This window comes from Mytilus galloprovincialis, chromosome 14 (genome assembly GCF_965363235.1).
Source record: "Mytilus galloprovincialis chromosome 14, xbMytGall1.hap1.1, whole genome shotgun sequence".
Lineage (NCBI taxonomy): Eukaryota > Metazoa > Mollusca > Bivalvia > Mytilida > Mytilidae > Mytilus > Mytilus galloprovincialis.
Window position 1 is genome coordinate 52,020,307 of NC_134851.1, and position 16,108 is coordinate 52,036,414.

General features: G+C 30.5%; 1 protein-coding gene across 3 annotated transcripts in view; it reads right to left on the reverse strand.

Annotated features, from left to right (window-relative positions):
* LOC143059801 (epidermal growth factor receptor-like) overlaps window positions 1-16,108 on the reverse strand; it is a 95,936-nt gene that overhangs the window by 27,758 nt on the left and 52,070 nt on the right. For all 3 annotated transcript variants that reach the window (XM_076233361.1, XM_076233363.1, XM_076233362.1), the window contains exons 4-13: window positions 15,676-15,759; window positions 9,507-9,628; window positions 9,125-9,266; window positions 8,478-8,585; window positions 4,354-4,465; window positions 3,020-3,184; window positions 2,550-2,752; window positions 1,958-2,166; window positions 1,301-1,455; window positions 428-617 (exon numbers count right to left, since the gene is read on the reverse strand). In XM_076233361.1, coding sequence (XP_076089476.1) covers window positions 428-617; window positions 1,301-1,455; window positions 1,958-2,166; window positions 2,550-2,752; window positions 3,020-3,184; window positions 4,354-4,465; window positions 8,478-8,585; window positions 9,125-9,266; window positions 9,507-9,628; window positions 15,676-15,759 — 1,490 coding nt within the window. The remainder of the gene's footprint in view (window positions 1-427; window positions 618-1,300; window positions 1,456-1,957; window positions 2,167-2,549; window positions 2,753-3,019; window positions 3,185-4,353; window positions 4,466-8,477; window positions 8,586-9,124; window positions 9,267-9,506; window positions 9,629-15,675; window positions 15,760-16,108) is intronic.

Consider the following 16,108-nt stretch of genomic DNA (forward strand, 5'->3'; position numbering starts at 1 on the left):
TCTATTTCCCACCCAAACTGTTGCTCGTTATTCTTAAGTTTTCTATGTTGTGTCATGTGTACTACTGTTTGTCTGTTTGTCTTCTTTCATTTTTAGCCAGGCATTGCCGGTTTATTTTCGATTTATGAGTTAAACTGTCCCTCTGGTATCTTTCTTCCCTCTTCTTGAATGCTTCATACAAAAAATGTGTCTCAAGATGAACTTTTATACAACCCTATAAAATTGGAAAGATTTTCGTTTGTTTGTCTATGCATTGTAGTGACAATGACTTGTGCAGTCATCAATGTTAAATATTATTTAAAAATAAAATTTGATATTGGAATGCCCCACAATTTCTTTCAGCCATTACAGACATGTAATGTAATTATTCTAAATCAAAAGAATCATTAATTTGGCTTGATAATATTCTATAACTATGACAACTCACTGTTTTGCCAGCTAATGGATTATCTTTATTTGATTGAGACACTGTATGTCTGTAGAACCCTATTGGACACGATTCTTCATTTGGATCCATACAAGTAATTATAGTATCTCCCCGTTGATTTGTCTGTTCAATACCAATGTTACAACTGTTACATCCACCAATCATTACAGTCGAAGACGGACCAGTGCAACTACAAAATCAAAGATCATTGTACAACATTTATCCCATTTCCATTTTTCATTTTTTTCTAAATAATTTGTCCCTGTATTATGCAAATACCTGCTGTATATCAAAAGGTTTTACCATATACAAATTACTGTCATAAATTTGAACTTGTTGGTGAAAAAAAGTAGATAATCTTGTAAGTGCAGTGTGAAATATCAACTAAATACAAAATGTACTTATGTAAATCATTCATGTTAATATCTGTATTATCATTTTTCTTTATAATCACTTTTTTAAGTCTGGCTGAAATGTTCAATGACATTATCAAACAAGAATGTTTGCCCCACTCTTACTATCATTTTCTATGTTCAGTGGACCATGCAATTGTGGTCAAAACTCTAATTTGGCATTAAAACTAAAAAGATCATATCATAGGGAACATGTGTACTCTGTTTCAAGTTGGTTGGACTTCAACTTAATAAAAAAAACTACCTTGACCAAAAACTTTAACCTGAAGTGGAATAAAGACGAACAGACGACTGAATGGATGCAGACCGAAAAACATAATGCCCCTTAGCAAAAATTTCATTCCTAAATACTGGTATTTTTGAAATAACATGAAAGCTTTTTATGATATCTCTGGTATCTAAATAGGCATAAAGTTCAAACTAAATCACAAAACCCTGATGAAAGTGTTTGAATACATACCCATCATCACAGTAGTCGTGACATTTCTTACAAATCTTTTCTTTGTCAGGATAAAACATTTCTGGACATTGCTTTAAACATTTCTTTATCATGTTGCCATCTTTATCTTTACCTGTCACAGCATTATGTTTACACTTATGACAATTCTCTGGTCCCTAAAACAAAATATAAAAGTTAATGAAAGTAAAAGGATGTTTGTACTGATAAATACTAAAATATTCTTATTAAATACTTTATAGCTCAAAATTACATCAGTGGGATTTTAATTTTCACATTTCATTAAGATATAAAATAATAGGCTAAATATGCCATATTTTCAAATAAATTTAATGCATCTTTGTCAATCTGTGATTTCATATTTGTGAAAAGAATGGACATATACTTGTGCCCCTCTTGCCAGGTGGTCTTAATGTTAGAAGTTATTTATTTATGACTTGACAAAACTGTTACAGTGGTTTTGATTCATACTGTCCGTATAAAATTGCATGAATAAAATCCTGTGGTTTAATGATGGCTTTAATGCATAAACAGTATGATGTCATACAATAGTTCCACTGTTAAAACCCATTTTGGCTTTGCGTTTGCTTGATACACTAAACATAAAAAAATTGAAAATCTACAATCTGCAATAACAAAATTAACAAAGAAATTACTTACAAGACCTGAGCATGTAGACTCACACTCTACATCACAGAATTTACACAGATTTCCTACTTGATATAACCATGGTAACTGTGAGCAATCATTGATACAGATATTGCTACTGTTGTCTATCTTGAAGTTCCTACACTGTAAACATTTATCTGGTCCCTTGAACCAACATCCATCATCTGAACAGCTCTGATCACATACTTCACCTTCATCTTCTGAGAAAACAGAAATTGTCATTTAATATTGATAACTATCTTAAAAATGTCAAACATCTTACTAAACAGAAACTTGCAATCAAAAATGTAATGCCTCCATAAAGGTTCATGAGGACCTTTTGTCTAAAATGGCTGCCTTTTTCATCTCAAAACTATGCATCTGTAAAGTTTCAAGGCATGGTATGCCATAGGTACATAAATAACAAATCTAACAGCACTTGCCTTTTATCTTATTTCATTCATAAAACAATATTAAAACAGAAATGTCCAGTGTCTTTGTAAATCTTATTTTCAATTATCATTTTTGAGTCCTACAGAAAAGTAAGTCATAAAAAATCTTAAACTGACCACTCAAATGTCCTGAAATTTAAAACTGAACTTACTACATAGTTCTTCCTTCTTATTTTTCATTTTCCTGACCATCTGTAAATTTTTGTGAACAAACATTGGTGTAAAGTTGATATCAGAAAGGTAACATAAATGATGGTTAAATGCTATAGTAACATGGCCGTTCTTTATCTGCCGTAATGATGTTAAGTCTAGCGTCTTCAGTGGTGTAAACATAACATTCAGGGCACTTTGTGTTCTGAAAAAAAAAAAATACATGTTATATCATTTCACCAAAAGATGAAGTTACCAGTTTCTATTTATTTATACTGATTTCAAAACCTAACAAATGCTAAAATAGCTCAAAATAAAATTCAAATTTATCGAGTTCATTGACTTGTTGCAAGAAATGGGTTTGGGTGTAAAAAAAAAACTATTGAAAATCTTGAATAAAATATATCATACTGAATTAAAAATAGACGATAAGAATTTATTGGTGACATATTAAAAAACTAGAAAAACTTACGCATCAACCTCTCTTCCATGGATAACCTCCAAGTTTGAGAGAAAAGATAAATTTCTGAAGTTAGTGTCATTTGACTGTATCATAATATAGCCTGTTACTTCCTTGACGCTCTTAAGAATTTGTAAATCAGCAACTGTAATTCCTGGTATCTTATACTGGGTATCTCTGTAAAACAAAATATACAAAGAATATAAAACATTTGATAATACTGATCTTAATGTTGCCACTACTTTGGCTTCTTTTTCTCTATATATTTTTTTTTCAGATAGAATTTTCTTGAAAATTTTACTATCCTTTTTTTCGAAAATAGAATGAAAAGTATGGGTCAAAGTGTAAGCTAACAGTCGTTCAAAATTGCCCAAATTTTCTTAGATTGTTCATGAAAAAAACTCATTTTTTTTAATAAAAATAAAGGAATAGTTCCGCTAAGGACCGATTTTGGCCTTAAATTTTAGGTTCATTAAGACAAAAGATTTTGACCACTTTTTAAACACTTAAGTGTCTATTTCATTTAAATCAATTAGTTTATGTGAAAGATTTTAACTGATTTAGTCATTAAAAATGATCTGATTCAAGCTCACATGTGAAAAATCTACCAAATATGCCAAAATTGTCACTTTTCAGATGTTTTTTTGTCAAAAATGAAAGTGGCCGCATCTGTGTTCATCCTCAAGTTTTATATATGTTATGTATTATCATAAAATACAACTTACATTTCAATTTTAAGGATGAACACGAATGCAGTCACTTTTGTTTTACATGCAAACCGTCTAAAATTTAACTAAAATGCTAGAATTGTTAAGATTTCAGTAATTTAGCATGGCTTAATGGTGCTAGTATCCGATATATGCATTGTATTGTCAAAAACAGACCATATTTATGTAGCAGAAGCATTCTACTGTCCAATAAATAACTAAAATGTTACATTTTAACAATTTTGTAAAACTGTTATATTTTGAGGCCAAAAGTTTTACTGGACCTACTCCTTTATGTGATAGAATTTTGAAATAAAATAAGGGAAGCTAGGTTTATAATATGCAATTCATGTGTAAGATTTTTGTTTGTACATGAAAGGAAACAAGTTTGGTGACAATGTTTTTTTCTTTATATTTTCTTTTCACATATTATAGTGATGATATAAGACTGACAGACAGCATGTGAACAATGATGACAACTTTCACTATAAATAGCAAAAATTCTGTAAATTGATGCTGTTTTTTTTTTTCTTTCACTCTCTAATTTGTATGATATATCAGTAAAAAAAATGCTGAATTATTTAAAATAACCAGACCAGACCATTAAATTATAAAATTAATTCCTTTTTAAGATCTTACCCTGCAAATGAAGCTTCAACAATTTTGAGATTTCCATTTATAATTGTACAATTTTCAAACTGATTAATGTTCTTGGCTGTGATGTACTCCCCGCCACTCTGACCTGTACATGCTGAAAAGTATACATATTATTACTGCTATATCTACATACAATAAGGTAATCTAAAACATTTTCTTTTCTTAATCGAAATTGTATTTCCATGCACTTTAAATACCTAAAAGGAAAAACTTTGAAATTCAAATGCTATTCACTGCACTTATTTTAAGACCAAGTTTAAGCACTGTTGGTCTTATTTTAATGTTCAAATGCAAATTAATATAAATTCACTTTACAATAAAAATTAATATCCCTGAATATATGTAGCCATAAACCCTCTTTACAATGGGAGAACCTCCCTTTATCTATGTAGCCACAAAACGTAAAACATAAAAACCTCTTTTTATATATACAGCAAAACTTCTTAATATGAGAACCTCCTTTATTAAATTCTTTACAGGTTTTGATAATGTAACCAGATGCTCTGCAGGGCACAGCTTTATACAACCGTAGAGGTCGAACCCTGAACAGTTGGGGCAAGTATGGACACAACATTTAAGCTTGATACAGCTCTGAATTTGGATTGTGATTAAATAGTTGACACAACATAGGTTTCTGACACAGAATGAATGTGGTCTAAGAACTTAAACAAAAAAACTTAAAAATTCTAGATTGGACATTTACCTATTATGGTCCAATATCCCAAATCTAAATACATGGTTAGATTCAGCATATCATAGAACCCCAAGAATTCAATTTTTGATGAAATCAAATAATGTTCAATTTTAGACCCTTTAGACCTCAATTTGGACCAATTTGATAACCGGGCCCAGATATTAAAAATCTAAATGCATGTTTAGATTAATCATATTGAAGAACCCCATATATTCAACTTTTGTTGAAATCAAACAAAATTTAATTTTCGACCCTTTGGACCTTAATGTAGACCAATTTGAAAACGGGACAACACTGTGCAATTGAATATTTCTTGCTATTGCACAAAACTGTGCAATTGAAAATTTCTTGCTATTGCGCAATATTGTGCAATTAGATATTTCTTGCTATTGCGCAATACTGTACAATTGAAAATTTCTTGCTATTGCACAATAGTGTGCAATTGAAGATTTCTTGCTATTGCGGAATACTGTGCAATTGAAAATTTCTTGCTATTGCACAATACTTAATTAGATAATTTTGGACCCCAATTTGGACCAACTTGAAAACTGGGCCCATAATCAAATATCTAAGTACATGTTTAGATTCAGCATATCAAAAGACCCCAAGAATTCAATTTTTGTTTAAATCAAGCTTAGTTTAATTTTGGACCCTTTGGACCTTAATGTAGACCAATTTGAAAACAGGACCAAAAATTAAGAATCTGAATACACGGTTAAATTTGGCATATCAAAGAACCCCAATAATTCAATTTTTGATGAAATCAAACAGTTTAATTTTGGACTCTTTTTGCCCCTAATTCGTTGGGACCAAAGCTCCCAAAATCAATCCAACCCTACCTTTTGTGGTCATAAACCTTGTGTTAAAATTTCATAGATTCCTATTATCTTATACTAAAGTTATTGTGCAAAAAAAAAAAAAAAAATGCTTATTTGGGACCTGTTTTTGGCCCCTAATTCCTAAACTGTTGGGACTTAAACTGCCAAAATCAATCCCAACCTTCCTTTTATGGTCATAAACCTTGTATTTAAATTTCATAGATTTCTGTTTACTTATACTAAAGTTATGGTGCAAAAATCAAGAAAAATGCTTATTTGGGCCCCTAATTTCTAAACTGTTGGGACTTCAACTCCCAAAATCAATCCCAACCTTCCTTTTGTGGTCATAAACCTTGTGCTTAAATTTCATTGATTTCTATTTACTAACCGGTATACTAAAGTTATAGTGCGAAAACCAAAAATAATGCTTATTTGGGCCCTTTTTTGGCCCTTAATTTCTAAACTGTTGGGACCAAAACTCCCAAAATCAATCCCAACCTTCCTTTTGTGGTCATAAACCATGTGTTAAAATTTCATAGATTTCTATTTACTTAACCTAAAGTTATAGTGTGAAAACCAAGAAAATGCTTACTTGGGCACTTTTTGGCCCCTTATTCCTAAACTGTTGGGACCAAAACTCCCAAAATCAATCCCAACCTTCCGTTTATGGTCATAAACCTTGTGTTTAAATTTCATAGAGTTTTATTTACTTAAACTAAAGTTATAGTGCGAAAACCATGAAAATGCTTATTTGGGCTCTTTTTGGCCCCTAATTCCTAAAAATTTACCAAATTAATGAAAATTGTTAAAAATTGACCATAAAGGGCAATAACTCCTTAAGGGGTCAACTGACCATTTTGGTCATGTTGAACTATTATTAGATCCTACTCTGCTGAACATTATTGCTGTTTACAGTTTATCTCTATCTATAATAGTATTCAAGATAATAACCAAAAACGGCAAAATTTCTTTAAAAAATTACCAATGGGGGGCAGCAACCCAACAACCAGTTGTCCAATTCATCTGAAAATTTCAGGGCAGATAGATGTTGATTTAATAAACAATTTAACCCCTATCAGATTTGCTCTAAATGCTTTGGTTTCAGAGTTATAAGCCAAAATCTACATTTTACCCCCCATGTTCTATTTTAATCCATTACGGCCATCTTGGTTGGTTGGCCTGGTCACCGGACACATTTTTAAACTAGATACCCCAATGATGATTGTGGCCAAGTTTGGTTAAATTTGGCCCAGTAGCTTCCGAAGAGAAGATTTTTGTAAAAGTTTACAATGACGACGGACGCCAAATGATGAGAAAAGCTCACTTTGCCATTTAGGCCAGGTGAGCTAAGAAATAACATTTCTGAAATTTAATAATTTTTCTAAATACATTGAGATTTGACTAGTTGTCAGTGTTTTATACTATCTTAATGAGAAATTATGTTTCCATTATAGACCTGAAGATAAAAACATAGAATTTTTCTGTTGCCTATACTGAACAACAGCAGACCTTTCATTGATTAAAATATGATATGAGTGTTGCATTCACACCTGCATTTACTTATGAATAACTGTTAAACATTTATAATTTCATAATCACTTCTGCCATTATATTTGCTAACACCCTTATATAACTCATGTATCATATAATCGGAAAACTCAATTTGCTAGACTGAAAACAGAATTTAATAAATACAATAAAGATATAGTATCAATCTATCCATTATAAAGATAGATATATCGTGTATAAAGTCTCATGACGTCCATTATCGCTGAACAAGTACATTTTTTTGGTTAGCACTGAAGCACGCCTTCTGGTGCAGGATTTTCTCTCTGTATTGAAGATACATTGGTGGCCTTTTTCTGTTTTCTGCTCTTGAATGAGTTGTTGTTTCTCTGACACATTCACCATTTTCTTTCTTAATTTGATCATGTCATAACAAATTTTGACCAAAATCAACAAATCAGCATGTTTTTCTTGAATATAAAATAACTATATGTCAAATGATGATACAGACATGTTGTTTTTCACTGAATTTGACCCTAATTTTGATTTGATGGCCATTACCAAATTTGGTAATAATGGTGCTGCAGTTTGATAATGTTTTAATTTACCTAAATTGATCATGCTGCAAGATAAACAACTCGATGAAAAACCCCAGATTAATAGCGTGTTCACACTATAAAAATCCACACCAGGTCGAACTCGGGTTAATTAACCCAAATCAATTACCCCACTTCACACTTGATAAAAATCAACCTGGTTTTGGATTTTCCCTCTCAACAAAAATAGAAATGTTAGCGCCAAAATTGTAATCTGCATCTGTCCACAATTACATATTTACATATTTTTTTTTTAATCACAGATGCATTATTTTAAAGTCTTAATTTTTTTTTTTGCTGCAATCCTGGCAGCTTTATTAAATAAAATGCAGTAAAAGTATATCATGTATGTATTATTTTTAATGAGTTGTTATAAATTGCCAGATCTTTCCAAAATATTTCTTTGCAGTACTTCAGCTGTCCATTATTTTTTTAAATTCTGTTCTTCACATTTATTTGAAATTTGTTTAGATAGAAGTATAATAAACTTACCTTTAGGACAGGGTCCATTACATTCTACACATGTACCATTAACATCATGGAACCTTGTTCTGCAGGTTTTTACACAAACATTCTGTTCCTTATCTTTCAACAAATGTTCTATAATATACAATAATATTTATGCATATGACCTATCAATATATCTTCAAGTAAAGTGGATCTAAAATTCATTAAAAAAAAAATACATTTATGAATTTTACAGTACCCTGGTATGCTATTTTTCTTTGCATGCTCCTTAAAGACCCATGACTATGTAAGGTATATATCTAAAACCTTTCTTAAATTCTTTTTTGAAAGTTGATAAATTACTTAGAAACTTTGTTTCAAAGTTGACCTCCTATGGTTGGCTATTTTTTGGAGGATGTCCTAAGTGATATTACTTTTTGAGTATTCAAGTATTAATACGAATCCTTGGTTTTCAAATTTTTTGGTTTGAGATTTCCTGGGGAAGATCCAGAAATCACTTTAAATGCACCAAATTTTAATAGAACCCCTCCGACCCCCCCCCCCCCTTTTCTAATATCATAACACATAATTTAAATATTTTAGCTTGTTTGTTATGCTTTAGTTTCATTTGCAACTTGATATTCTCAATCTTTATTTTGAATTACTTCCCTTTGAACATATTTTATACTTACTTGGACAGTCTTTTTGACAAAGTGCACCATATGCAAATTTTCCATCTGGACTTTCTTCCATTTCAAGTTTGTATGGATTATAAACCTGATGTGGAGGACATCGACTGACACATTCATTATCATTAGAGTAATGCTTGCATGCCTGAAATTAAGGTGAAAACAAGTGTCATGTTATATAATGATGGTTTCAATTTTGATTTTATAAAGCCTTTATTTGAATAAATCCTTATGTCTCACGGTATATTTCACTGTGTTCAATAAATTGCATGTAGAATTTCTTGTGTTTCTGTTTCAAATTTAAGTAACATAATATCAGTAAATTTGTGCGAAAATTCCATTATGGAATATATAAAAGTAAACAATAGTTGCAGAGCTGACTTACATAACAATCTGTTTTCTTTGGTCCGCGACACCCAGCAGCACATTCTGGATGGCAACATTGATTTGGGTCCCTACCAAAACATCTATCTTCACATGTCTGACTACAAACTGATGCATGGTTCACTGAAATTTAAATAAAGATTATAACTTATGATTACCCTCTTTTTTTAATATCTGAGTGAGTGAGTGAGTGAGTGAGTGAGTTTCCCCCACAGCCAAGAAACCAATGTGTCCATGGTAAACTTTCAAACCTTTCTGTTAGTTAAGAATTTCTAATCTGTTTCCTTGCAATATACAAAATATAGTTGATATATTTTTAAATGTATCAGAGAAACTCAGACCCAATCATTAAAACTAAATGTTGCTTCTTGAACAATGAAATGAAGTCAAGGTTAAGTGAATCCGGATTGAAGAACATATTTACATAGCATTGATTCTATATATATAAAAGTTTTATTGATACCCATATCAACTGAAAAAAATCCAAATATTTATAATGTGGTGTTTTTAAGCAATCATCTAAAGATGAAAATGAGGTCAAGGACAACTGAAGTATGGCAAAAGAAAACTTAAAAATTGACACAATACAGTACAGAGTCACTATAGATAATCCTAATTCTCTCCTTTCAATTTTCTCAAGTGCAAGGCTTTATATAAATAGTATATGTATAGGCTAAATAATAGCATTCTAAAGGTGTGACAAAAAAAATCAAACAATTTTATAAATTGTTAAAACAGAGGTATATCTTGTCTTTATAAATGCAATTTTGATAGTGCATGTTGAAATTAAATTGGCAACACTCCAACAAGTAAACTATGGAATAGTTTCAAAATCAATGATTATGACCAAGGGAGTAACCAAATTGAAATTAAGATATGCTAGTGCCTATACAATTGCAATTCTGAATATCATTGGTGGTAATACAAGCTTTAAAAAATTGTTGATGTTAACATTTCCCCAACTCCCACTCACATCTGCATCAAACTTTAGAAGAAACAAAAACTAATATGTACAATTTGATACATATTAGATTTAGTATCATCTGGACTTGTGGACATTTATTAAAAAAAAATTGTCAATGTATTTATATTTAATTCTCTACTAATAACAAAGTAAAGTATTTCTGAGCTCTGTTCCCTCCACAATTGGGTATAAACACATTTGATTAGAGAGAAGACAAACTGTAGACAACATGGTATTATTTCCACCCTGATTTGACCTGTGTTATTGAACAGGTTTTCTTGTGATGGGTTATTTAACATGTTGTTTGACTGGAATACAGTGATGAACTGTAAATTATTGGTTTAATGAGAACTGTCAGTAAAGGCATGACTGGTAACCATTTGTTTGTAACTGTTGTTTCTAGTTAAGTTTATCAATCTTAAGTAATTACAACTTGTTCTTCTGTTTGTGTGACATGCGATGGAGAGAGATTGGTGTGTCTGCTCTTACAATGCTTAGTCTCTTAGTTTAATGTTATTACTACAAGAAAAAAAGACATCATTTACAAACTGTAATAATTCTAATTGTATCTGATATTGGCAGATTTTACAATGTCAATTATAAAGAGATAATCAACATTAATGATTGTTTTCTAACCTTATTTTATCTAAACCATGTAACAAGTGATAAAGAAATAATCATTCCAAACTCAAAGCAATTGCACAAATCTCGAAAAATGATTAAAAAAATATCAATGTTCTGCAAAATAATTCTTTTGAAACAACCCAAGTATTCTATATTTGAAGGCCATCCTAATCTAATCTGATATAACAAAAAACAAACAAGGCTTTATTCATAAAAATCATGTACACCTAATTAAAACAAGAGTGCACACACTGAAATGTCTCGCCTGCTTTACTTATCATGATTTAGTTTCTTACCATACATAAAATAAAGTGTAACCCTTTTGTTTAAAGTATTTGAAAAATATACCTAGTCATGAAAATTTACCAATGAACCATAAAAATTAAGCCATAGTTGTAGAGTCTGTGCCAGACAAAAGGACCACCATCCAATCATTCGATACACCAAATATATTTGACCTATTGCTTATAGTGTCTGATAAACAGACAAAACCATCCAAACTTAACATTGTCTCATGAAAATGAGGTCAAAGTCAGATTAAATATGCCAGACTAACATGTACAAATCTACACCTATAATTTTGTAACTTAAAGGTATTTGCTGAAATAATTTTAATCTAGGCAAATAAAAATCCAATTTTCATGAAAATGGTCCATATTTCTATAATCCATATTCTTAAAAATTTCTTAAACTATCAACCAGAGACAAAGAAATGTTCCAGCATTAGTTTCAGTGTAAAAAAAAGAGGTCTAGAAATAAACCAAAACATTTTTCATTTATAGAACACACGATATTTGATTAAAAATATTTATTTCCAGACCACTTCATCATTTACAGTTGAGTAGATTTACAATTGTTTTAGTCTTTGTCGTGTTTTTCCTACTGTTAATGTAATTCACTTGCATCCCTTTATTTTTTCACTAATATCTGTGGTAAATGTGTCAATCTCCTAAATTACCAATGTTTAATCTCATTAGAATGACACTCACAGTTTATCAACACAGAACTATGACAACTCTCTATAGAATATGTTATCCTCTCTGAATCTATTATAAATTTTGTTATCTTGAGGACATCATTCAAATTCTCTTTTTAGAAATTAATTTAATCTGTCACTCCAGACTTATGTATCTATATCAGGATGCAATAAATGTAAACTACAAAGGGAAACAGGTGCTTGTTTCTTACTAATACAATTCTATATGAAATAACATTCCTTCAGTTTGATACACCTTTCTTCCAAGTTCCTTCCAAAGATTCTTTTTTTAAGAGATATTTGAAAGTTAATTAATAATCTAAAACTTTTGGCTCTCAATATGTGCTCTATTTACTCTTATAACAAGTTATACAGAATCATGTGTAGGATTGAAAATTTTGAAAATCCTGTTTGCACTGGCTTTGATCACTGTTTAACAACTTCAAATTTTAATGATGGCAAAATCACAGTACAATTTTCAAGCTACTACACATTTTGTATGGCTGTTTAAGCTCTTCTTGCACTGTTAAGCTTTCAAAATCTATTGATTCATCCAACAATCCCAAAACTAAAAATAAACTTTAGGCCACACCAATTTAATTCCTTGTTCGACGGACCCGCCCGCACATATTTTTTTCAAAGCAGAATTTTTTTATTTTTTTTATATTCCCACTTCCCGCATCCGGAAATGTAATCGTGTCCATTTCCAGCACCGTTTTTTTTTTGTAAATATTATAAACAGATATTTGTATTTGTTTTTATAATCACAATCTAACATGTATTTATAACGATTTTAAACATATAAGCACCCAAGTACACTGTGTCAATGTCTGTGATAATATTTGATTCAGCATGAAACCCATTTATCCCAAATGGGAGTGCTCTGATATAAATATAAAACAGAAGAAAATACCTGTACAGAACAAAACATTGGTTTCCTTCCCCCTTACTTAGATTCCCTATCAAAATATGTTCGTTGTTAGAAATAAACTTCAAAGAACTTTGCCTTCAACTGCAATATGCTGGCGATACAAAACTATCCATACCCCCTGCATGTTTATGCACCTGTCCTGATTGATTCAGGGGCCTGTCGTTCAGCAGTTAGATATCGTTCGTTGATGTTCATAAATATTATTTGGTATTTTCCCGTTTGTATATACAGTATATAAATTAGATCGTTGGTTTTCCTGTTCGAATTGTGTACACTTATAATTTTGGGGTCCCTTATAGCTTGCTGTTTGGTCTGGGTCAAAGCTCTGACGTACGTACTATGACCAGACGACCTGAATTTGCTATTATCCATCAGAAGGGCACATATGGGGTCATTTTACTGTTGTAAAAAAGAAACTTGAAGAAATACCAAGGATTTGCATAGTGTTACTATACAAATCCTTTGAAGAACTTAAAAAATTAACTAAAAGAGAGGAGAAATACATCATCTTTAAATAATTTTAAACAACATTACTATATTCTTAAAGAGAATTATTTATGATATTATTTAATTTGAATAATATTAAAGTAAATGTGTTAACATGGCCTAAGTCCAGGAATATTACAACATTCTTGGGCATGTTTTGACCATTAAATACCAGATAGATATATAGTTCTTTTGGGAAATATGAGCTCTTTTGTACTAAAAAGTTTTATTTACAAAAAAATATATTGTAACTTATAATGACCCCTCATAACAAGGATATTTATAAAATTGAGGGGTTGTTCCCAACCTGATTATGACTTGGATGGAGAATTGTCTCATTAATTGGCACACATACATATACCAAATCTAATTATTCAATTATTTATTGGTGAACAGGGAAAAATACTCCATAAATTAAAGAAATGTCAAAGTACAAGTGATAAATAAAGTTTTAATATTGTCAAAACCTACTATTTTATGTTTACAAAAAAAAAATATAATCGCTCGCCTTTACTTTTCAAGCTTCGCCTCAAAAATTTGCAAAATAAATATTTTTTTATTAAAATTTTCAAATCGCTCGCTCGCCCCAATTTTTGGAGTCCAAAAATCTGTAGAACAAGAAATTACATTGGTGTGGCCTTAATAGCATTTGACCTAAAAAGTCAATAAGTCAAAGATTTTCTTTTTAACTAAGCATTCTTTTTCGCTGCCAAAAATACTTCTGTTAAATGAAGATTGATATTGAATCTGGCACAAAGATGTAAAGATTTTGATTGTGACCTTTGGTATCTGACCTTGAAAATCAATAAGGTTCATCATCTCTTGGTGGTGATAAGGCTATACATTGTTATACTTATACTTATAACATATTGACCTTTGAGCTTCAACTTTAGAAAGCAAAATAGATAATTTTCTTTTCATGAAGATTATTGTTTGATGTCAAAGGCTGAGACCATATATATGAATAACATTGCATCAAGGTTATTTCATAGTAACAGCTTTTTAAAAATGCCTACAACTGCAATAATAATAGCTTTATGAAAAATCTTGTAATTCCAATGGTAATAGCTATAAGAACAAAACATAACCAAACAATTAATACATTTAATAAGAGTGGAAACAAATTTAATCCCAGACTGTCTGTAAAGGTTGAAAAAAAAACCTAAATTCATCTAGAAAAAAATACTGAAAATGAAAATGTATTTACAAAAGTTTGCTTCAGACATAATATCCTAATCATTAAAAGTCATATATGACAGTTTAACAAAGTATGTGATGCTCTAGTAACAAACTCCTGATCACATTGAATATATTGCTTGTCAGACAAGCTTTATGAAATGCTTATACTTTTGTGTATTATGTTGGACAGTATCAACAGGTCTTTACTTTTGTGTATTATGTTGGACAGTATCAACAGGTCTTTACTTTTGTGTATTATGTTGGACAGTATCAACAGGTCTTTACAGTATCAACAGGTCTTTGATTGCCTCGTGCTAAATGATCATAGGACACAAGGACCAAATGTATGGACATTCTTTACTTATTGTCTCTTCCAAACCTTTGAACAGGGTTTAAACAATCCCAATAACATAAGTATTCCAAATGTCATTCGTTACAAAAATAACTGTGCATTAAATATGGAAATCAATGTTCAAAGTTTGCAAGGATAAAATAGTTGAAATAAAACATGTTAAAAAAGGTCTTGGTGTGAAGGATTAAATTAACCATCAAAACTCTGATAGCTAAATGTTCTTAATTGTCAATTATACCTTTGAAAATCATACAGTAATGATCCTGATTGAAAAGTAGAGATCAACCAGGCTGAAATAACCAGATATTCAAAGTTAGGTTCAAAAGATATTGACTAATTGAAAAAGTTTGTTTTTACTAAGGATAGATTCTGCTATACAATTGCTATAGTGGATGCAAAATATTCTAAAATTTAATGTAAATCCAAGCAATTCACCATATCCATAGAAACTAACTGCAATGCTCCATACATCCATTAGAAAACTTGGTTCGAATCTTTTTGTTATATTTCGTGTACTAATGTTTGTCTGTTGGTCTTTTTCTTTTTTAGCCATGGCGTTGTCAGTTTATTTTTGACATAAGAGTTTAAATGTCTCATTGGTATCTTTCGCCTCTCTTTCACTTGCCAAAGCATTAACCACATATAAATGTGAACTTACATGTTTGACACATATCTGGACCTGCTCCCCAACATTGTTTAGAATCTGTCTTCTCATTATAACATGCTGGATGACATTCATCACCTGAAAAATAAGGTTTTACCTCTTAATCTATATCACTTGAAAAATAATCAACAAATTACTACTATTTCCACGATATGTTACATATGCAAATTTCTGTGATTAAAAAATTACCATAGAAAATAATATTAAGACTTTTTAAATAATTAACATTTACAGATGGATACAATTAAACTATTTGAAAAGTAGACTACATGACTAGTAAAATTTCATTCTGACTAGTAAGTTTTTGCAAAAATTTGTTTAAAAGCATATGAAAAATGTTGGAATATTGATCTGAGTTTTGTGGTAATATTTAGCATTGTGTATAAGTTTCATAATATTCAATTGAGGTTAACTAAAGTTTAAGAAC